Source organism: Leuresthes tenuis, unplaced genomic scaffold (genome assembly GCF_036924035.1).
Source record: "Leuresthes tenuis unplaced genomic scaffold, fLeuTen1.0.hap1 SCAF_23, whole genome shotgun sequence".
Taxonomy (NCBI): domain Eukaryota; kingdom Metazoa; phylum Chordata; class Actinopteri; order Atheriniformes; family Atherinopsidae; genus Leuresthes; species Leuresthes tenuis.
Window position 1 is genome coordinate 18,925,985 of NW_027325377.1, and position 24,453 is coordinate 18,950,437.

General features: G+C 38.1%; 1 protein-coding gene across 6 annotated transcripts in view; it reads right to left on the bottom strand.

Annotated features, from left to right (window-relative positions):
* Nucleotides 1-4,516: 4,516 nt before the first annotated feature.
* The window catches only part of pcloa (piccolo presynaptic cytomatrix protein a), a 61,558-nt gene continuing 41,621 nt past the window's right edge, over nt 4,517-24,453 (bottom strand). For 3 of the 6 annotated variants that reach the window (XM_072377385.1, XM_072377383.1, XM_072377381.1), the window contains 15 exons: nt 22,080-22,188; nt 21,598-21,662; nt 20,308-20,492; nt 19,423-19,473; nt 19,104-19,234; nt 17,265-17,291; nt 16,139-16,232; nt 14,863-14,934; nt 14,540-14,786; nt 13,704-13,952; nt 11,190-11,331; nt 10,321-10,382; nt 9,595-9,729; nt 7,826-7,971; nt 4,517-7,551 (listed from right to left, as the gene is read on the bottom strand). In XM_072377385.1, coding sequence (XP_072233486.1) covers nt 7,408-7,551; nt 7,826-7,971; nt 9,595-9,729; nt 10,321-10,382; nt 11,190-11,331; nt 13,704-13,952; nt 14,540-14,786; nt 14,863-14,934; nt 16,139-16,232; nt 17,265-17,291; nt 19,104-19,234; nt 19,423-19,473; nt 20,308-20,492; nt 21,598-21,662; nt 22,080-22,188 — 1,859 coding nt within the window. In that variant the 3' untranslated portion in view covers nt 4,517-7,407. Of the gene's footprint in view, nt 7,552-7,825; nt 7,972-9,594; nt 9,730-10,320; nt 10,383-11,189; nt 11,332-12,393; nt 12,583-13,703; nt 13,953-14,539; nt 14,787-14,862; nt 14,935-16,138; nt 16,233-17,264; nt 17,292-19,103; nt 19,235-19,422; nt 19,474-20,307; nt 20,493-21,597; nt 21,663-22,079; nt 22,189-24,453 lie in introns of all 6 variants that reach the window. The other 3 variants (XM_072377384.1, XM_072377382.1, XM_072377386.1) reach the window with 3 other exon arrangements.

A 24,453-nucleotide genomic window follows, 5' to 3' on the forward strand; every position in this document is an offset into this window, starting at 1 on the left:
GCTCCAAATTTGCTTTATGTTGCGAACTCTGTTTTCAGTCACTGTTTCAATCATTGGTTGGTTTTAGACACTAAATGCTATATGGTTGAGGTTGGGTATTAAAAATAAGTAATTGGGTCATGAAAACATAGCTTCCATTACTGACACGGTGGCCTATGTACAGCTTTAAAATCTCCTTTTTCAGACTCACTGTGGCAACAATCTCGCTCCATTGGCCAAAAAAAAAAAAAAAAAGAGCCAACACTGTAAGTTACTGTGATAGTCATCCTGTATGAATTTGTTTGCTGTGTGACAATTTTGCACTTTGTAGTACACATCGATATGCTGACACTTTTACAATGATATCATCATACTGGTTTTAAGTTGGTATTATGTCTACGACTCTTACTATCCTAGTTTTGTGTGTCAGTACATTAACCTTCTCAAATTAGCATTAGATAAAGTAGTATGACCAGATGTCACAATGTAAGCAGAGTCAGTTTTTCCATTACCTGTCCCCAGCTGGAACTACCCCAAAAAAGTTTAAAATATAAAAAAAATCTGAGGTGAAATGGCGTAGCCAATTGATTGACATGGATTGTGCTTCTTTTGGTCAAGTCTGGTGCAGCTATGTATCACTCGTCTTTGTCTTCTACCAGCCATGGCTCAGCTTTTGCTAATTTTAGTAAATGAATAAATGAAAAAGGGGGACAGTCACGGAACGATTCACTTCAGAAATCTCGTCACTCTAACAAAGTATAAAGAATACATTTAGAAATTAATACATTTTGACCTCAGACATACATATTTAAACCAAGATTCAAGGCAATCCTCTTGATCATTATCATTTCATTTCACTAAAACTAACAATGTTATAGTGGCACTATAATAAAAAGACTATAGTTGGTTAGATAAATGTTTAGGATTTAGTCAACGGCTAACAAATTTAGAGAACTTGGAGAACACATTTTCCAAGTAAGCTCTCAATTGAATGATGTGCAACTCTTCTTTGGAGATTCTATTGAGACACAATCTCTGTCTAACCTTAAGAAATGTTGCATCTGACGACATCCCCTGATGTTAGGTCTGCAAGATCTCTGTCGTTTTGATCAGCCTCATTGCTCTGTGAATTACAAATGCAGGATGACAGCAGCGAGTTTTCAGGCCCCTGTCTGACGCAAGCCATATCTTTGAAGGCAAAAAAGGGGAACAAACGTCTTTAGAACCAAAGGATCTGAGCGATCCATTGCAAATAGAAAGGGGGAAGACAGAGTGGGAGTTATTGAGAAGAGGGGCGGAATGGCTGAAATACAAAAGACACCAGGATGTGGCATGGAGTACCAAGTATTCTTTGATCCATGTTGTAAACATTGTCAGCAAGAGGCAAATGAGACTTTGACCACATCGAGACGTTCCAAAACAGTTAGTAGAATTTAGTGATTGTAGTGACATCTAATGGAAAAGTTATAGATTTCAATTAAATAGTCTCTACGTCAGAGCGTAGATGACAGCAATCACAGCAGATCATCCCTTCTGCTTTGTCCAAGTCTCCGATCAAATTTTGCACAAATCCTTGGTAAGCAAATGGTGGGCGAGACAAAGTGTTTTTGAGGGCAACTGTAGAGAAATACGTCGTTCCCCATACTGTGCTCTCTGGGAAGTGTTTCTAGACAGAATCAGCTCATTCTAAGAGAAAGAGAAGTATTACTTCATATGAAGCTTCACTAATTTCAACCTAATTATGAATATTTTAGGATATCTAGTGCTTTTGTTACGTCATTTAAAGAAAAAAAAGATCAGAAATAAACATGATATACTTCCATAAACTGTTTCATTGTACACCAGTGGTCTACAGTAACAGTCAGTTATTTAATACACTGAAATGTGCACTCAGGTAAATCAAAATCCTGGCCCATGGTGCTGATCTGGATGCCTGGACACAACAGATTTTTCTGCTTATGGAACCATTGTTTGATAAGCCAACAGTGTTTTTGTTGCTGTACACTAATACAGAAATGGTAGAACTATAAGAGGATTAAAACTACTTCTAATTTGAGTGCAAATGAGTCCCATAACAGAAGTTCTTGTCGATGATTGTACCTAAACCAAGTGCTTTGAATGTCTGGAAAAGCATTTTAGTGTGAGCTACAGAGATGATGAGACAGACTCAGCAGGCAGAAGCAGTTCGTTTTGCAGCTGCAGAGTCAACCTTCAGCAGGTGCTGACATCTGCTGAATTCTGCATCATCTGCAATCGCTCCACAAACTGCAAGCACATATCCAGACATCCACAGTTTGAGGAAGAAGAGCAGAGGAAGAACATTTTAATATTACACACACACACACAAACTCACACAAAAAGCATTCGGTCAATATGGATTATTTTAGATCAATGGGAGTTGAAGTACTCAAGGTCAAAGGTCAAGAAAAAGCCACTAACCTGCTTATTTAATTTCTCACTCTCCCTACAGGTATAATAATATAAATGGTGGCATTCAAATTTAGTCCTTAACTTTTTTTTTTAGTATAGTTGGCCACTGGCTGCTATTTAAAGACGCCAGTTGATTCCATTTCACGTTTCACTGAATGTCAGCAGCTTCCTGGATGGCTTCAAGCACATTCTTCAAGTTTTGGGTATTTCAGACATTTGAAAATTGCGACAAGTCCTCTAACCTATACAACTATATTGTATATTAAGCCAACTATAAGAAGATTTTTCAAGAATGCAGAAGTGCACAGCTGGCCAAGACAACTACATATCCGTGTCCTGCCTCTAAAATGCTCCTCTGTCCTCTCAGACATAACACTGCTGCACTTTTCTTTATTAATCTCACTCCCTACTATAGCATTGTCTGTCATTTTCTAATGGCACAAACCGATTGTCCTTTGGGTCTTTTCTTATCAAATTACCTTGTCCTACCAGTTTATGTCACGCATTTCTGATGATAAAATGAACATAAACTTTTGTTAAGCTCATTAGAGCGCTCACACTCACTCCTAAGGACAATTTTAGAGACACCAATTAACCTAACATGCATGTTTTTGGACAGTGGGAGGAAGCCGGAGTACCCGGAGAGAACTATTTCTAAATGTTTTACAGAAATAAGGTCAATAATCATTTACACTCAAATTAAAACTCCTAATTTATAAAAAAAAATGTATATGTTAAATATTTTTCCATTTTCTTGGAATTGAATTTAGGCTCTGTGGAGTGTGGATAAGTTATTTCATACTGACGGTATTTCTACTCTCTCTTCAAATACAGGTCCAAATAACCTTTAGACACGATCAAACTAGATTAAAAATTAGATGTGGTGTCCAAGTGAAAAAAGTGGAGATTCAATTTTTTTGAAAATGGAAAATTCTTTATTTGAATAGAAAGTTCTTTATTGATCAAATTCAGTTAGGATTTGGTAGCAAGTAAGTAAGTTTAACAGATATCCAATATAAATTTAAACCTAAACAAGTGAAACAACTTGCAATTTATAATTTTATTCCAGGCATAGAAATAATCACATGGGTGATTCAATTTAGCTCAAATACCTTAACTTAAAATGAAAATTAAGAAAGTATTCAGAGAAGAATTTTAGGATTATACATACCCCCCCAGCAGGTGAAAAAAAATCTTAGTTTTTTTTAGAATAAATAGAATATATATCTCATGAATTTGTAGGGTCCATGTCATGGAAATATTTCAAAAGAGAGAGCAACAATTCTCCAGACTAGAAGAAAATCTGTCTGGAACATCAAGTGTTATTTTCATTACTGACTTAGTTTGCAATCCAGCAAGGAAACAACTATTTTTAAGAATTTCTTTGTTAGACCAAGCTGTCAGAATATATTTCTAAGTGAAGGCTTTTGTCTGTGGGACCCTCCAGCACCGGCCTCCTAAATGGCTTTCAAACGTCCCCTCCTATCCACTCATACTACACAAATCTGTAGTGCCATGTTGGGACTACAAACTGAGCAGACTAAAACCCTCCCATTTATGAAACCACAAACACAAGAAGGATAAAATATATTCTTGCCAATGATTCTATGGTCCAGTTCAGTACTGGTACAAATGTCCTAGGTGTTGGAAGTGTTCAATTTATTTATTTTTTTTTAAAATTTTTATTACAAAAGCCTAATGGACCAACAGCACAAAAGAGCTACACACACACCTGGTACTGATTGAAATCCAAAGCTGAGCTGAGAAATGCCACAGACGGAGCTGTCAACAAAACCCATCTGCACGCTCCCACATACACTCAAGGAGAGGACTAGTCAGCCAAATTAAGTGAAAACACCTGTGTTAGGGGACGATACCACAGACTTGCACGAGCACTTCCCAGAAATGAAGGCAGCATGGCACCACCTTCTGGCTACAGTCTGTTATTTCATCATTTTTAAGCCAGCTTTAAATCCTATCAAGAAATGTAAAAGATAAATAAAGATAATCTAAAAGAAACAGTAACAGTATGGTAATCATTATATACATATGCAGAATACATAGAGTCAAATCAATGCACAATAAAGATGCTTACTTTGTACTGATATTTAATATTTAGACATAGGGCAACAGCCATTTTTACAGCACATTTTGCATAATTTATCAATACCTCCTGTGTACAATCACAAAACCATGACAGTAGATTTTTTTTTTCTGTTTACTTACAAGTGAAAAACCAGACAGGTTTTACAAGCATAATCTTTGTACAGTCAGCATACATCATCAATAGTTATAGGTTTTCTTCATAATCTCCTCCTCTAGGACATGTTTGCTCTAAATCTTTCTCTAGCTCTTTCTTGATATTTTCTGTAATAATATCTGGACACAAAAATAGTATGAACCACCAACAAAACATGCAACATCCAGTGTGAGCACATTTAAATTCTCCTGCAACTAGTTGTTAAGATAAGACTTCTGTGTTAGACTCTGGTAAACTTTTAGTGTTTAGTGTGAAGGGTTGGGTAAATTTGGGCCCCTATAGACAGACAAAGGTTCCTTTTTCCATCGATTCCACTGTACAGTGATCAAGAGATATACAACATCCTGTTACCTCTATGATCACACAAGGTTTTTTTTTGACTGCTAAAAGACCTATTGCTCCCCAAACCCCAGTATAAAAAACTATGTATTTACAAAGTTGGAAACAGAGAGATGGCATCTGTGTGTGTGTGTTAACATGTGTAATTCAGTGTGTGTTACGAGAGATTTTCAAAGTTTTTGAAAGTTTTAGACAACACTTAAAAGAAGAGATATGCATTAGAAATAAATTGCATGCATGGACTGGGTATGAAAATGCGACACACACAAGCACATAGTTGTAAAATGAAGGAAAATCAAAACAAATACAGACTTTAAAACTACTGCTTCAGGTATAATGTCAATTAATTACATTGCGTTTTTGTCAATTCTGATACAGAGACTGGGAAAAAAAACATTTAGGGGATGTGCACAAAAAAGGGATGTTTTCTTTTTCATAACTGTATAGAAGTTTTCATGTTAGAGTGTGTGTGAGTGCACAAGGGCAAAAAAGATAGGTCTCTGAGTTTCAGCCCCCCTAAACTGTTGTAAACAAGCACTACATTGTGTATAAAAACAAAATTTCAACTGCTTTTCTGTACACCTGATATGCACTGTAAACAAATTTAATACAACATATGAAATAGTCTCACAGGCAATAAATAAAGATTTGTATTGCAATACAAAATCACAAGTTAAAATAAAGAAAGAAAAAATAACTTTTAAAGCAGTAACCATTTTGTGGAGAACATGAAAAGATACAGCAGTGCAAAATAAAAGTTTCAATGTTTCCTTTCGGGCAAGTCAAGATGCTGCTCTTACGTCTTTACAGTGGATGTTGCATAGAAATCACTAAAATGTTAAGTGTAGTTTTACTGCTGAAGTCTGACTGAATATGAAAATGAACCAGATGTACTGTCTCTTCATCCCCACAAAGCACAACTGTTTTCAAGACAACATGGACGTACACAACTTCATAGACATAATAGTGACAACTTGAAGAAGATAACTTGAATATGAAAAGGAAAAAAAAAGGTGGGACTGAACCTCAGCATGGTGCTGTAACATCAGTGTTGTGTTTTAGGATGACAACAGTGCTTTTTCATGGATAGTTCCTGGCACATTTGTCTTGTTCGCTGCAACATCTCCAGCGTTGCCTTTGCCTCATTTCATCTCTCTACTTTCTCACACAGATGAGAAATCTCTATTCTTAGCGGGATGTTTGTTTTACATTCTAAGCAGAAAAAGTGCAAAATACCACAAAAGCCGTGCGTTCTTGAGTCAACTGCCCTCATGAACCAAAGCAAGACTGATGTAAGACTCATAACGTGCTGGTTGTCACAAAGAAAAACATGAAATCTCACGCTGTCAATGTCTCACATTCTAAGGGCGTTGTGGATAAATAAAACTTCTATGTCACAATCATCTAGACTTGATTGTCTGTGATAAAGATATTTATATCTCTTTTTATACCCATGTTAAGTTATGACACTTCACTATATACAAAGTGAATTAGGTGGGTTTTTTGTGCAGAACATATGGCACTGCATGCCACATAGACTCTTGTGCACAATATACTCTAAAGTGTCCAATTTGATACATATCAATGTTGATTCTCTATCAAACAATAATCACCATTTGATAAAACTTTGAAAAGGTACTGGGAAACAAATAGTCTTTGTCGCTAAAATCAAAAACATGCCTATTTTTATTTCTTAAACTGGAATGCTAGGTAGTCTCTCAGAATATATGCTTCTCTCCAATGATAGACTTTTAAAATAATTTACTAAACGAGCAGAAGACAAACCATAAAGCTCTACATGGATATCATAATACAAAAATAAACAAGAGGTCTCTGTAGCAGAGTCATAAATATCTCATTCCCAAAATGCTTTGAAAATCAATCAAATTCCTCAGATCATAATAAAGCAACGATGAGCGCACATTTCAAGAATCTTTACTGGATAAAACATCTGAATAAATCAATTATACTCTACAAGTGTGTCCTTTCCCTGTATCTATTAGAATTAAAGTTCCCCCTCTATGTAAATGACAGTGTGCAAAGTAATTGTGTTCATGTTGTATGTTTGTGAATTAAAGTGTGTAATACCTGGTTTATTCCGAGCTTGACCTCTGAACTCAGCACCTGTGTTCTCCTCAGCCCTAGCTACACAACCGTACACTTCATGTCTTGTAAACATGTGTTCGTTTTCTGTAAACATGTCTCCTCCAAATAATCACGCTGAGAGCATCGTACAAAACTCCAAAGCAATCCCAGCCCTGAAACAAAGGTTGAAGACACCACCCTTTCCCCGAACAGCCAGACAATAAGATCAGTCTTACAGATGTTGAGACACAGTACCCCCAGATGTATGACACCCTTTGCCCACCAAAATCTATTTCTTTAGACATAGCAGCATCCTATGAGTGGATCTGGGCGGTGCTGGCAAGCAACTTGTGCCAGCTCACCACACGCTTGCGTAGGTCAATTTTGTCCAGCCACACGTAGGCCTCCCCGATAAGGGTCTTCTTCATAAACTTGCCACCATTTGACACGAGGAACAGCTGGTGTGGGAAAAAAAGACTGCAGTAAGTCATATGAGTGACTACTTGAAGGAATACACAAAGTTTACAAGCAACTGCAGTTTTAATTCTTAGGCCTTTTGCTCAATTTCACTATTAATGTGAAGCCTCTTGGAGTGAATTACTAATAACAAGTATTATTAGTGATTCACTCCTAGATGCTCACACTAAAAAGTGGTTACAGTTTTCTACATCCTTCAATGGTATATTCCAGCTATATTTTTTGTGTGTGTGTAAGCAACCAGTGTAACATTACCTGTAGTGAGTGTCCGGCTGGGTTCATACAGAAGCGGAAAGTTTCATTAAAGGATGGCTCACGGTCATGACGGCACACTCTGGTCTTCTTCTTGATGATCCTTTTCTGGGTGGCAATATTCACTACATAGAGCTTCACATAAAGATCTGTGGAGACAGACACACATATGTATGTATGTATATCATTGCCAGAAATCATGCCCCTGTCCCAAATAGTTTGTGTTGCTGGCATCAGATTAAAAATAATCTGAAGTTTTCAAGGAAAAAAAAGCACAAATTCTGGTTTGTTTGGCAGTGCCAAGCCATTAAGCAGAGATGAAGAGACAGTTATCTGCAGCAACTGCCAAATAAAGTGGAATGAAATTGCTAAATATTCCGAGGAGTACACCACTCTTTGCCAAGGGCATAAAAACATTGTGGATCCTGGCCAGCAAAAGGGCAGACTGGGAACTTGCAATTTCCAATATTATCGCTGATATTTAAAACTGTGAAATAATGCTTTGTGATTTGGTTATTGTTTCAGTATTGAATCAACAAGAATTAACCAAAATAAAGATATTTATTAAAGAAGTTTATAAAAATGTTGTGATGCCCTTACTCAATGTGCACACAGCCAGTAATGTTTCTAAACAGGAAACGAGGATTTTTTAATCTGTATTTTGACAGAATAAATCCAGCACCCAAACCCCACCCTTTTCATATCTTTAAATGGCTGTAAAATAGCATGAAATCCTTCATGCAAATTGTGTCTTTTAAGACAAACATTTGCACAAAAACAAGATGTCATAAACTAAATAAATAATAGGTAAGATGTGGAAAAGAAACAGTAAAGAAACACACAAACCCTTCAAAAAGATGGAAACCTACAACCAAAGCCATGATAACAATAACCTGGTAATGTTATGTGTCACAGAAGCAAACCCTGTGCTGCAGAGCAACTATACATTGTCAGAGGGAAAAGGCAAATGAATAAATGGCAGGCAGCTTGGGTATTAGAACATACAGTAAATATTACAAGAATAGGTGCTGTGGGAAATCTGTGATTTACAAGGGAAGAATGTCTAATAGGGTGTGCACACCAGAATGCACGTTCTGTGATCATAATGTGAGGCTAGCATGCAGTCTTTCTTCTATATATTATATATTAATAAAGATAATGATAAACTGCACGGTCATGGATAATGAAACTGTATTGTTTTTTTAATTTTAGGTCTGTGTCCACCTGTCTTTTTATTTATCTATTATTTTAAATTTTCATCATATTTCCTGCCGGTGGTTATTAGCTGAAAACCTACTGGGGACACATCGCAGACCTTTAAGACTTACTGTTTTTTCTAAAAGGGCTGTCTTAGTGGAAGTTTTAGCCATGCACGTGTATAATATTCAGTATATTACTGGAGACATAAATGTTCTACATGAGAATGTGGGCTGGAAAACATTACACACCAGCTGTTCTGCTGGCAAACACTCGGGGGATGGGGAGGTAACATGTTTTTGTGTGGGCTTTGCAACTGTTACATGTAAAGAAAAAAAAGAAGGTAATGAAGAAAATCTGTTTAAATATGGTAGGGACTAAATGGGAGTACTGACATAAGTGAGCAGCAGTAGTGAAGATAAGGAGATCAGGGTGTAATAACTGATAACTGACAATGGTTGATAAAACCATAGCAGTCTTGCATATTAAGCCATGAAGGCTTCGTTTTTGTGTTGAACCAAACATGCATCGCAGTGTGCATGTAATCTATCATGTGTGTCAGTGTATTCTGTTACCAGGCAGGTGGTCTGGAGACTTGAACTTGTAGGTGATGTTGCGACACTGAAGAATCTCAAGGACCAGATTCTCACCCTCCGTCTTCATCTCTTTCTTCAGAGCAATCTTGAGCTCCCCCATTACCTGAGTCTTACCTAAACAGAAACACAGAAGGCGTCAAATATACATACTGGTATATATACTGGTTTGAAGCCGACTATCAGCTAAAAATGTCTCTGTAGTCTGATCCAGTGACTTTTCTACTGCTCTAACTGTAAGAGCTGGCCTCTGTTCTGTCAGAGTTGCTTCCCTTTAGTGGACACTAAGATAACTAACATAATGAGTAATATCAAACATGGCCTGCAAGAGGTCACATTTATTTGTTTAACACAGGTGAGGAGAAGTTATGATGAGCCCTGCCTGGCCTCTTGTTGCCTTGGCAACAGAGTGAAAATGACAGTCGTGAAACTTGGGTCAACAAGACCCTGGCAATCGACAACAGCACTCCATGTGTGCATGTGTCTGTTTGACTGTATTACTCATTTTGTGGGGACATGAATTGAAACAGAGATTCCACCTCTGTTATGTGGATAAAAATTTTTTATTTTACTGTATAATTATTAAATTTTAGAGACTTGGTATCTACTGGACTGCTCGAGGTAATTTATCAAAATGCTGTGATAGCACAAAAACATATATACAAATAATACAAAATAACAAAATAATACAAAATATGCTTGTCCAACCTTCAGTGTCACTGTGCCCCATTGATGATTTCATGACATCAGTGCCATTTGGGATCTTTCCACTAAACAGAGAAATGAAATGAAAAAAAAATTACACAACATGTAATTTACAAAATGCTTTGGATTTTTTTTCTCTGTTTTTTCACCATGAATCTGATCTAAAACTAAAACATTATCAAATTATCGCACCAGAACTCAATCAAACAAAGAGGACACAAATATTATATCATTAACTGCTTGCTTCAGGTCCCTCTGCATCTCTGACTGAGCCTTTTCAAAACTGTAACTTTATTCTAACTCAAATATTCTTTGGTAGAAGTACTTGATGCATGAACATATTTCTCCGTTAAAGCTCAGTTCACAGACAGATGTTCTGAAATTTCCTTTAAAAGGTCACAAAACTAATTATTTCATCATCATTACATCTCTTTTCCAGACTCTGTGCCTCTTATTTGTCACAGAGAGACTTCTTGTTAAAACTGGTTTGATTCTTACTTGGCTCATAGCTTCAAACTGATATGGTTCCGCTCCACAAGCTTGGGGGAATGCATAAAGATATGACCTTTATAAGGCTGTGAAAAATGTTTGTTTTTCCCCAGATGCAGCAAACCTAATATAATGCTGTACAACAATAATTAGAAAAGTTTGACTCATCTAGATACACATCTGGGTGTTTCTGTTGGTGTGAAGCACACTTACAAACACACACACGCAATGATTCAGCACAGTCATATTACGCTAGAAAAAAAAAAAAAGGTGGTGTTTTGACAGAAACTGTATAAAATCCAGGTTCTCAAGACCAGGCCATAGTTACATATCACATAACTTAAGTTTTTTCGAACACGTTTAAACTAGAAAAAATTACTTACAATCGAGGCACCTGGAAGATGGCACTGTCCACCTCATTTGTCTCTCCTTCTTCATCCAATAGGCTGTAGGCGCTGCCACTTAGTCCACTGTCCAATGATGCTGCTGTGACTGGGGCCTCGCCAGATCTATAGCTTGACCGAGCTGTGCAGAGATACAACCACACGTGTCACCATGAAGAGAAAGGAAAAACGAAAACTTTACCCCTGTTAGCTCCAACATAAAAACTATGGCCAAGAAGGATTGGTTCATATCTGCAGTGAAAGAAAGCCATTATAGTAATGTTAAGACTTCAGTTTATGCCACAGTCAGAATGGAAACTTATTTAAAGAACACAAGACTGGACCGTAATGAATAGCACACAAACACTGAGGACTAGCAACACGCATGTGGACAATGAGAGTCTCTTTTAACAGTAATTTGTTTTAACATAAAAGTATAATGTATATACGTTGATGAAGAGTATACAAGAGGTACAGAGATGCTACTGACATTGTTAGTCATCTATATGAAATATTAAGTGTTTTAATACTTTCAGCACAAGATTAGCTTTGTTTAAAGAGACAAATTGCTGGATTACATAGCAGTTTCATGTATGGAGTGTTTTTTTTTTAACAATGTTTATGTCCTTTTCATAAATGAAATTTTAAAAAACCAAAATTTAATTTCCTGTTTACATACAAAATATTTAAAATGAAATGTTTTAGGTTTTATCTTTTCCTTTGTCAAAAAGCTGATCAGGCAGAGTGATAAAGTATGGATGATGTAAGATGTGTGGATGCAGTGCAGAACAGGATCCATGACAACACGTCTTTCTTTCAGGCTACTCGACACAACATTACTCGCTGAATGTAAAAGCTCACTAATAACAGTTTGATAAAACCACAGGGAGCCCCGAAGCAGCAGTGCTAACACCCAGTGAGTCTTATCATAGCTTAAGACACCGATTTCCTGGTATTAGTGAACTGTGTTGGTAGCCATAAAGAAAGTGTGTCTCGCTGCATGAATCACTGGTGATGTGGCTGAGTGCAACTTTCTCTCTGCCTTCCTGTCCCTTTTTTTAGCTTATAAGACTCCCCTCTTTCTTTCTGCAGGTGTGCGTTAGTAGTATCGCATCCTCTCTTTCTCTCACTCTCTCTTTCTCTCCTTGCTCCATCTGTGCTTCAGTCACACGACAGAGGGGGAGACTCTTGGGCAAACTCTCACCTCCGGTGCTCTGTGGCCTCTCTTCTGACACAGCTTTCCTGAGGGTCAGGTGTCTGCCGTCTGCTCTGCTCCTTTTGGCCGACACAATCGATGGCAGGGCAGGGAGCCAGTCAGACTGGGCTCTCTGAATGGTGAGCACGCCCACTACGCTGTGTCTTTGGTGCCTCAGCGAGAGGCGGCCTCTTTGGCCTGGATGTGTTTGTTTTCACAGGCACAGGTCAGATGTTGTGGGAGGGGAGGCCAACGCCAGGGAACAAAGTCATGGGGTCGCAGTTCAAAATGGAAGGAGGGAGGAGCAAGATGGAGATTCAGAGAGCGGTTTATCTTCACCATGGTAACCAGCCTGACTGTCAATCACATGCAGCCACAGTGTGCAGTGCACATTTACCCCTCCCACATAGCAGGGTGTGCAGCATCTACTGAGGTGCATTGTGGGTCCGGTAGTTGTTAAAACAAAAAAAGGGTTGTGGTGGACTGCATGCACAGCCTATTTAGTAGAGGAGCTTCAGAAAAGCTGATCGTTGTTTTTGTAGCAACAAAAAGAAAATCATAACAAACGTCCAGAAAACAAAATAAATAAAAATATAAAAATAGGTTAATGATAAGAGAGGAGAGGGGACTACAACTTTCTTCTGTTTCTGTATATTCAAATATTAAAATACCTGGCATTAGAAACCTAAGATGTTTTTCTTTCAAACTAATTTTTCTCCATAAATGATCTTTGTAGGGTTAGGGTAGCAAACAAAAGTTCTGACTTTGCTTGTTTTGCCATTTGAGGGAGCTAGAATTGTCACAAACATGCATTTAAAGAGTACTCTCTTTCCTTCTTCCTTTTTGCCACTGTTGCCCTTCTACTGGTCCTAAGCAATGTTAACGAAAACTACAGTTAGGAATAACAAATTAGTTTTAATTTCATTAAGACTAATTTTAACTCCCAATTAGATTTTCAGTCTTGATATTGTTGATATCATATTTTATATTTTCAATTGTGAAAGGATTTCTAATAGTTAGAGTAGACCTTTTATGTGCAACCTTATGCCTCTTTGGGTTCATTGAAAGGAGGACTGTGTGTTACTGTACAGGTGAGGTGCTGGCTCTGAACACTTGTGACTACATATAGAGGAGAAGTGATGAAAAGCTGACACTGGATAAAAGGGGGAAAAGGACCAGTGAGTGTAAGGGGTGAGAGGTAACCAAGAATAAAAAAGAAAAAAGTAAATGACAAACGAAAAAAAATAACTCAACAGAACGTAGAAGAGATGAGTGCAAGGAGGCCATGCTGCGTGGGCTTTATTTGCGTCTTGGTTTACTTGGTTGGAGGCGTTGTGGCTGCTGCTGTGACTGCTGTTGGGCTTCGCCCGTTGCTATGGCAGCGCCTCCGCTGCTTCCATTGTTGCTGTCCTGATGGTGTTGCCGAGAGGCGCTTTTGCTGGAGCGTGAAGTGCCATGTGAGCGAGAGTGTTGGCTGTGCCCGTGGCTTTGGCTCTGGCCCTCGGACGGGGAAGGCTTCGATGTGCCAGGACTACTGTGAGATTTCTCGATAGTGGGCACCTGCGTGTCTAAAACAACCAGATTCACCAAATTACCAAAAAAAGCTATCTTCTGCTAACTCCTTGTGGTGAAGGACTCACTGGCTACTAATATATTACATTTAGCCAGATTGAAAGTGCCTTATCAAGTCTAAGATCTTCTAGCATTCTTATTAAATTTGAAGTTACTTTGCTATTTTTGTTCATTAAGGGAAGCATTCAAAGCCTTCCACGGCCATGTAGCCCTCTGCATTAGTGGAAAGATAGAGGGTAGCTAAGGCTAAGCTTCTGAGCTGGGTGATATCACAGCAACCAAGAAAACAGACCACGAGAAAGCAAAAAGCTTGAAGCAGAAGCTACAATGGATGAAAAAAATGGTCAGAGAAAGGTGCTGGTAATACAGGTGATTGCATTGCAAAGAGAGTAACAGGTGGACAGGTGTACACTAAGGTAGAGAAGCAGAGCAAGATGGGAGAAGGGGAGGTGACAAGAATAAAGTAGAGAAGAGCATAGAGAGGAGGAAAACAGAAATAGCAGGGAAACAGCAGAGTACGGACGGCTGTTTGGAAATGACGGGAAATAATTCAGGTTGGTTTGGGGAATTCATTGTGTCCTACCCTTGGCTGGATCTGGAAAGATGCCGTGGCTTCGGCTCTTGATGACAGATGATTTGGGAGAATCCTGATTATCATGCGCAGAGGCAGTGGTTTTAGGGGATGAATGCAGTGAGGAGGGTTTAGAGGAGCCATGTCGGCCCTGGCTTGAGTGGGAGCGTCTGTGGTGGTCCCCCTCACTCTGTTCCTTTAGGGGGAGCCATCGCGGGATGTTGTCCAACTGGGCGGTGTTGGACAGGTCAATAAGAACCTGGGAACAAACAAAGCAGTTTAGCAAACATGGCTAAAATGTAACTGATTCACATTTTGTTGCTAAAAGGGTTTACCTCTCCTAGGAAATCGTTAGAGGAGCACTTGTCATAGTCCCACACGCTCACCTCCAGAGTCTTCTTTCTCAGCTGGAACACACATAATTACACACAGTTTAAAAGCTAAAATGTCATTGTGTGTCACCACTGTTAACTGAAGGAATAATTAAATAAAATTTCAAGAAAAAGAATGTTAAGAATGTGATCAGGTTCCAACAGTAAGTGGCTTAACCCATTCACACCTGATGCAATATATGTGTGCTTTTACCTTGCAAGCTCAGGGTTATATTTTTTCCAAATGTACACAAACAAAGTAAATTATTTACAATGAGTTTTATTTCATGTTTCTTCAGGGTCTGAAAATATGAAGGATTAAGTGGAAAGCTTCAGAAGTTGTTTTTAGTTGTTTGTTTTTTAATGAGACCTTTGGACTGAATCTATTAAAGGGAACAAACAGAGAATACCAAAGACATTAACAGATTTGCCGTGACAGATCTGGGACAAAAAAAAAATCTAAATTGGTATCCAGAGTGGTACAATCTAATCTCAGTTGCACACATCAGCTCTGCTGAAAACTAATGGACAGTTAAACAGTTAACATGTCAGCAGATTACGTTAGAGCTCATACACTTTTATGTTATCAAAGCCCACTGACTTTGAATTAAGCTATCAAAAAAAAAAAAATGGAATCTAATTTGACCCCCAGGTCATTTTAGTGACCCACATGCTGCTTCTGTGCATTGAACACCTCTTCAAGAATGTGTGCTGACAACCACCAACTGTCTTTGTGAGTCTGTACTTTAGTACACAGCAGTGGTTTGACCTAATCCCAACCATTAACCATTTTAGTTAAGTGTGCATATTGTTAATGAGTCTACAGCATGTTTGCTCATAAACTCAGTGCTTTATGATAATGAATTAAATCTTCAATCTTAAAAGCAAAAGGGTCACCAGAGTCATAACAGTTGATTCACCAGGGGGTGTCATTTAATGGCCTTTCACTGGAAAACTGTCAAGACACTTAACGCTACACTAAAGCTTTCAACTAAAGTCATAAAGAGATTAAAATCTGTTGGATATTTCCTGCAAGACTCATGAACATATGAACAAAACATTATACAGTGGCAATCCAGCCTGTATTTTTTATGAGATTTTAGTCTGGATCAAAGTAACACGCTAGCATACAAGAAACAAAATACTGTCAAGAACAGATATTGCTGTGCCCACACAAAAGTCAGGCATGGCTGGTAAAGATGTTTCAAGTGTTCCAAAAAACTTCAAATAAATACGGTACCTGCTCCAAGTGGATGTTCTTATAGATGACAGTCTGGTTCCACTCTGGATTAAGACTTTTGCCAGCATGTTTGGATTTCCTCTTGTTTTCAGCACTGCGGGAACACATCATAGAAAATACCAGCTTGGTCAACATGCATGCTAACATGCAGGTTAGTGGACCACCACACTGTAATGAGCTTAAGCTATTAGAGTAGGGCACAATGTGACAAGAAAGAGGGAAAATAATGAAGGTGAGGCACATTGTTTGGATGGTGAGAACGTATGGGCCTACGTGCACGGATGGAAGGGTATGTTTTCAGAGTGTGCTGCAAAAAAGTCCATTCTGAAGTCCATCAACTCAGTTAGCCTCATAAAATGTGCCAACAGAGTAAAATGATGCCAAAGAAACAAAGGCATACCAGAGTTTATAATTCTGCTGACTACAGCTTTGCAAATATAATGACTGTCATAATAATATAAAACGTCCTGAATTAAGTCAGCTTGATAATAAAACACAACATAATGTTGACTTGTTTGAGGAACAGAATGAATGACACTTTATGATGGATGTTTTTTGCAGAGCGCAGGGTTTGATTTAAGACTGTAGGATATGAACAAGTCTAGGGAGTTAGTGTGGGAAGGAAAGAACGATTTACTTTACAATGAAAAACAATGGCATGAATCAAGACTGCAGTGCAAAGTAAGTACTGAATGTGGAAAGGCATTAATGATGCAGTATGATGTTGGGGGACAATGTAAGACATCACTGAGGGATTTTAATCACAAAACAGAGATAAACTAAAAGATATTGGGCTCAAGGTTAGGGTTTCAAATAACAATGGTTAGGGACAAAAACAAACCATCTACCAAGAGAAGACAACAGCACAGGGGACGATTTTCTTATGTGTTAGATTCAGGATGTTTAAGGACTTTTCTCGTTTGAAAGACACTCCCAAAGTTGAAGGGAACATCATGACAATATTAAGAATAATGGAATACGTAGCATTATTGACGGGTGAAGGGAGTTAGTGGGACTGATATAACGGACTTATTAATAAGTTTCCAGTCAACAACATGGCCATCTTGTGACCAAACTGACAACCAATTTTCAACCAAAACAGAACCAAAGTGGGCAAGTCACATACCTGGCATTCTGGACAACCATGACCTGACTGAGGGGTCCAGCATGCATTAAATATAGAGAACAACATACAGAAACAATAGTCAGAGGGAGGGTGGGGGAGCGGGTCAAAGAGTGTTCGTGGACTATGAGTGTTTGTAAGAAGAGGAGGTCAAGTGTAGATTTTGGTTTACTCTGTGACTTATTGTGTGTTATTGAAAAGGGCCCAAGCAGGGAACTGTGGTGTGTAGCAGCAGTGGAATAAAACTTAGCTGTGGTTCAATATGAATTGTTTGTGGGTGTGCAGAGTGGATTTTAGGTCACGTGAAGCAACTTTTGGCAATGCTAGTGGATATCTGCCACTCACTGACTCGAGTGAACCACATATTCAATTCCTCACTGATTCAGTAACTGCCGTGGGACCTCTTGATAAAGTACATAAATGCAAAGACCCATTCCCAGTCTTCCGTTTGGTGAAGTAGTAGGGGTCAATAAGCGATCCAAATGGGCCTCAATGTCTTGACTAAATGGCTAGATTACTTCTATTCCTTGATCCCCCTGTAAAAACAGGACCACTTTCCCAGCAAAATGAATGAGTAGGGCGGAGTAAAGGAACTAGGTTTGGGCCAAAATCTTTTTGAATTTGTTTGTGACATTGTGTATCTTGACTAGAAAATTACAATTACTTAATCACGTGATGCACCTTGAGTAGTTGCAGTTGCAGAAAGGCAATCCCAATTTGTATATAAATGCGAACTTACTGATGAACGTGCACTCATAAAATACAGTTGCTATTCTGCAGATACACATGTAAAATATTTGTGGACCCATTCAAAGTTTGTTGGTAGTTGTAGGTCAGCAGCCCAGAAAAGGGAATTTTCAGCTTTGTACATTACTTTCAAGTTATAGTATATTCTTATTGCTTTTTGGTCGCTGTATTTTTTAGACATTGTTCTCGACAACAGCAGGACCTTTTCTGTAGTTGCCAGGGGGTTGACGATGCAAGTGTAACATCCGTGTACGGACAGTTGTGAGAATCCATGTATACAAACACAGGATATACATGAGAATGTGCACACATGCATAAGTGTGCGTGTCTCCATAACCAGTCTCAGTCTTGTATTAATACTTTTATCTGAAATGATCGATGGATAAAAAAAATACTCTCTAAAGGGACCTCATCCCATACAAAAGAAAAGTTGGGAAAGTCAGTTGCATTACAACGCAATCAAAGAGAGAAGGAAGCCAAAGACTTGTGAGGGAGTGTGGATCGCATTGCAAGTAAATATGAGAGCTATTGATTTTGACTGCACTTACACCTACAGTACAACACCCATCGACAGAGGCAGCACAACTACACTATCAACCTCATGTTATTTACATAACGTTTATGTAATTCAGTGGTGATAAGGGGCTGATGAAGCCTGTAACAGGAAGTTCAAGTGAACCATTATAAAACAGAATGTTTGATGGGCCCAATGTGTTGTAGTGATATGGAGTTGATATCAAACAAAGGGCATGTGCTGCACATTGAAAGATGTCATGGTAAGCCAAAAATCAATTGTAAATCGAATTTAAAATGAATGGAAATTAAGTTTGGGCTTAAAAAAGCTGCTGTCTGTGCAGCATAGATGGAAAAATTTTAGTCAGCATATACTGTAATTAATACTACTCCTGTTCTAAGTCTGGCTGAAAACAACAACTTGAGATTCTAAAAGTCACCTCTTACACACCTGTCACGTTTTTTTATCAAAAAATTTGTGTGCCTACATTTCTTTAATCTTGTATCCTGTAGCCCTAACTACCCTTGTTCCTGCTATGAACCACTTAACATCAGCTCACAGTTTCCAGTCTCCTGACTCACCCTCTCCCTGGTAGGAGATACACTTTCACAAATGGATCAGAGTAGCCATTGTTGTCCCGCGGGGCAAGGTTCCTGGCCTGCAGGACATGAACGATCAAGTTGCCAAGCTGCTTGTCATAGTGGATTTGAAGCTGTAAAAAGAAACAGAATTGAATTAAGTTGGATTCAGATGTACTTGATGAAGGATGGAAAGTAGACCTCAAAGAGTTTGAATTTAGTTTGCATTGCCTTGCACTTATCTGGTTTCTGAGATGCTACATAAAACACAGTAAGACACATTCCACAAAGACTGCAGAGCTCATCGTTTCATTTCACAGACCTGTATCTCTCCAGAGATGGGTTGGGACTGGATCTTCATTCCCTCTGAAGTCTGTTGGAGATGAAAACAACATGCTAGATAAAAATCTGTAGGTGGTTGTTTACTGATGAGTGTGCATACTGTGCTTAACCTACTGTGCTTTGCTGCATTTAATGTATTGCTTAAGGCAAAACTGTAAATATAACTCTTGTAATCAATGATGCATGTGCTGCAGTATTCACTACGGATGAGTTACAATAACTAGAAATACACTTTTTACCCTTTTATGTTTGACACATTGTTGGAATTAGGTTTGAATATATATACATAGAGCAGAAAATTTAGGCTGACAGCATCGACCAAAGTTTTGTGGGAAATACAAACTAACTGAATAAGTGGGCTAACTCGTACTGTGTTCAAATTCAGTAAAATATGTACATAATCATATTTGAAACTTAAATTGTTAACTTTAAACAGCAAACATATGAAGGGCAAGTTATAATCCAGCTAGCTTTTTAAACATATTGGCATGAGAGCTGTAACATTGTGGACACTGTGGATCTAAGAACTTTGCTCTACCAATATCATATATTTTTAAGCGACACATTACTGGGAAAATAACCCAGCGCATAATTATGTAGTACCACTGCATTCAAATAGCATCCAAAATCTATCACCAGCCGTCTAACCCTGCATTCTATTGAGTCCATTATATAGTAAATACCAAATAGCGAAAGAATAATAGAATAAGAGATTGGAGATGGAGATTCAAAACAGAGCCTCAGTCATGCCTATGAAGGATAGCCTGACATGTTTATAAGTAAAATATTGTGCTTTTAACGGCCTGATTGACTTGTGACCAAAAAATATGTGTGAAATGTTCTAAAAACTCTCCAATGATCTCACCTTGCTGCTGTGGCGTTTCTTGTTGACAGAGGGGGATCCTGGCTGAGCCGGACTGGAGGTTGCTGAGGTTGGGGCAGGCAGACTGGAAGAAGAGGTGGACATTGGAGCCTGTTGCTGTGACACTTTCTGTAACTCAGCTGCCAGCTGTTTGGGATCAACACCTGGAGACCTGGGAGGTCTGTCTCCTAGAAGGTTCACACATGAAGTCAGTCATGCAAACGCATGCAGGAAGATGATGGCAACTGAAGGGTATGGACTGCATCCAGCAAGGATTTGGTCAGGTATCTGCTTCTTTAACTTTTAGGTCACATTTAACTGTAAACTAAAGTCATACGACTTTCTGTTAGCATATTCAAACATAAAACTTCAGAACACTGGCAATTCTTTAACACTTGGGCCCCCTACAGTTGTGGGACGTAATAATACTGTCATAAAAAAACAATACATGCACAAAAAACCATACACATGAATTTGATGTCATGTTGAAGAGGCCAAAAAATTGCCATTAAAAGCCCACAAAAATGTCAAGCAACTATAAAGCAAAACTGTGTAGTGCAGGACTAGAAACCAAAGTCGTGAACTGCTGTATCTCAGGCCCTCCTGGCAGTTTCAGGGTCAAAAAGTGCATGACTAAAGTCAATGTACTTCGAAATGATTTGTTGTTTTAAGGTTCACAATCTTCTCCATTGTTGCTTTAAGTAAATAATCGACTGGGTGGGTTCATGGTTATCTCTATTAGTGAATATTAGTATTTAGATTTTTCCATCCACATTTAGTTAATAGGTAAAAAGTGACTACTAAAGCAAATTCATATGGAATACAGCCTTGAATATGCATGTTATTTATTCACCAAGGATATTACATATATTTAATTTTTTTTTTAAATTTGTCTTAAACAATGTATACATATATACATATATATTTTTTTTTGTATGTGTATGTGCATGTAAGCAGTATGTGCATTTAAATGAAAAAAATCATAATGAAATGTACCAAGGTGACCATGAATCTCTGGACCAATTGCATATATGTCCCCATAAGAAGGATGTTAACTGTGAAGTAATTCTACATAACATTTTTGAAATCATAAAGCTAATTTAGTCAATTTATCTAACATTTGTAAAAGTGGCAGTAATTTTATCAATTATTCCAACAACTCTCCAAGACCTAGCATTTCTTTATGATAACAATTCACTGTTCACCCCCACAAAAAAAAAAAAAAAAAAGAAATGTAAAATGTTAAATCGACATGTCGGGACTGAAATCATAGAAATAAATACTGAAACTTACCTTTGCCGTGCTCTTGGAAATCCAGGTGGTGAGACCCCTCAGACTCAGCTAGCATGTTAAGATCACTGAAAAATCCAAAAGAAATGTTTCATATAGCTAAAAAGTAAATGTGAATTGAATCAAATCTGGTAAAAGAAAACAAAGCTACTAAAAAAAAACAGATAACCAAGATCAATGAAACAAGACTCATAACGATGACCCGTATAGAGGACCAGCAAAACTAACAATTATGACTGGCTGTCAAATGTCTGAAATCAGAAATCAATTCTAAAAATGAAGTGTTAAGAATGGATGCTGACATTGAGAAAATATAGAGGCAGGGAATATGGTCTGATTGGAAGGAAGTCAAAAAGAAAGGTCTTTGATCTAGTTTGACAAATGAGATGAAGCAAACCTTAAAATAACAGTATAATACAATCAGTATGGGATGCTATTAATGAGAGGGGGAGAAAAGAGTAGATAGTGACGGCAGTCATACTCACAGTCTGACACACACTTCTGCCTCATTACACAGCTGTCCGACAAGCCCCTGTACTTCTTCATAGGTTTTCCCCGTCAGAAGAACACCGTTCCACTCCAGGACTTGCATTCCTTTGATTGATTTTCACAAAGGCAGACTTAGCAGAACAACAACTGATTCTGTGTTTCCTCCAATATGAAACAATAAGATAAATCGATAAATAGATTTATCTCTTTAATTGATAAAAAAGATCAGTCATTGAAAGTGGACCAAATTGAATGATGAGTTTAGGGTTTTGAACATCTTCACTTCGACCAGTTACAGCGAGCAATCTGTTGTGAGAAAACAAGCTCTGATTCTTAGTCAGGAGACATGGGCATAGAACTGCACGCCAGTACTGGAAGTTAAATGCTGGTGACAGCCCAAACAGCAGCTGCGATACAAAGCTGCTCACAGAGCATCCAGAGATGGCTAGAGATTAACTAAAAAATGTCCTTGTGTTGTTTTATCTATAGAACTATCATTTGCAGGACACAATTCAAATATAATGCATGCTGGAAATAAATACTAAATCAATCCAATTAGATTGCATTTTTCAGCTTTTGCAAAAGCCTAACAAATGTCTCATTTCTTATTGCAAATTGTATGAATCCACTCAACACAGCAAACCCACTGCATTCTAAAAAAACACACCCTGCACATTGGCAGGACTTACACAGATTGAAGCAGCTCATCAAGAGGGTCTTCTGTTTGTGACGATACTCTTGAGCTGCATGTGTGTGAATGACAGTTAAGCTACTAAGTCATTTCAAGCTGATATCGCTCATCAAATTGATACTATAGTGTTGCTTTTTAAAGCTGAATTTCAGCAACCAGAAGACAAAAAAGCAAAGATTTACACACATACACACCTTCCCTCCGTGCCTCTTTGCCAGTTGAATTTGACAACATTTCTCCATATTCACACCAAACAGAGACAGTGAGGCACCGTGTTCCCACTGGCAGAACCTGAGTACTGACTCTACTGCCATTCTGCTCAGTGTTGATGACAGGGATATGGGTATTATCATGGTTGAGTTGCCATTGCAATCAACAACATGGCATATGCAGCTAGACTCTTGGGACATGGGCAATCATAAACACCACCAGTATATTATATTGTACTATATTTAAAAAAAACATTTTTTTACCCAAGATGGCATAAAATACATGCAAGAGGACAAAGGTTCGGTTTGTGGGAAATTACAGAACTTGTTGAATCGTCTGCCCTTTGAATTGTAATATCAAAATTACAACCTGAAAAACACTATAAATACATTCAGCAACGGCAACATACTACAGTAGTTTTGTGAGAACAAACCATGCTGACACCAGGCTGCATTTCAAAGTTTACATATTGGGCAGAGAAGATTATATTTCTCTACTGACAAACATCTGTATTTAAATTTATTTTGCTCAAAACTGGTAAATGAAGGCCAGTTACTCGGATAGTCCCAAAGGTTCCCATCATCTGGAACAGAAATGTTTGAGACAGTTTGGTAGAAAATGTTTATATGAGTATTTCTGCTTTTTTTTTTTTTTTTTTTTAAATAAACAGGTTGTCACTTTTTCCAGAAATGCAGACATGTGCTGGTCCAATTGGCTTTCTCCTACAGTGTTTGGACCAATCACCAAATAGTTATGTCATTGTTATGTCATGGTATTTCTTGTGATCTACACTTAATTTCCTAATTTAGAGTAAATATTTACTTTCGCATTGGAAATCATTTGAAATCTGAGGACTTTCAGTCAAAGAAATATATATATTTCTTTGCTGTATCCTGTTTGGAATATTGTTTCTAACAACTGCAGAGGGAAAAATAGAAGACAAAAAGAAGACTTGACAATGAACCAAAACTGCCCAGGAACTAACACGCATACACAGATCCACAGAGCAACGAGAGATCATCATCAATAGTATATCACACCCACTATTCAGGTTCAAACCTGACTGGACTTTTTCTTTCACTGCCCACAGATCACCAGCATGGCAGCTTTAAAATGACACAGTTTTACCAATTGTCCAACACCCTCAGTCCAACACCCTCAGTGTGCCAGAAGGAGTGGGAGGGTGATGAGGTTAACTGTTTCCAGACTATCCCATGTGAAATCAATAGCACCTTGTGAAATGTGTTCCTGTTAATAAACCACAAAGCAATATATCTTCAGGTGGTGTCAGTGAGAGGTTTTGGAGGTCATATTTATGTGGCTTAAAGCACAATGGTTACACGGTGACTGGCTGTCTGTGGCATTTAGTAGTAGTTTCATGACCGTTTGCATTTTCAATGAATAATCACAAGGAATAAATTTTTGCAATGAAATAAAGCAATTTATTTTCGGAAAAACACGAGTTGTGT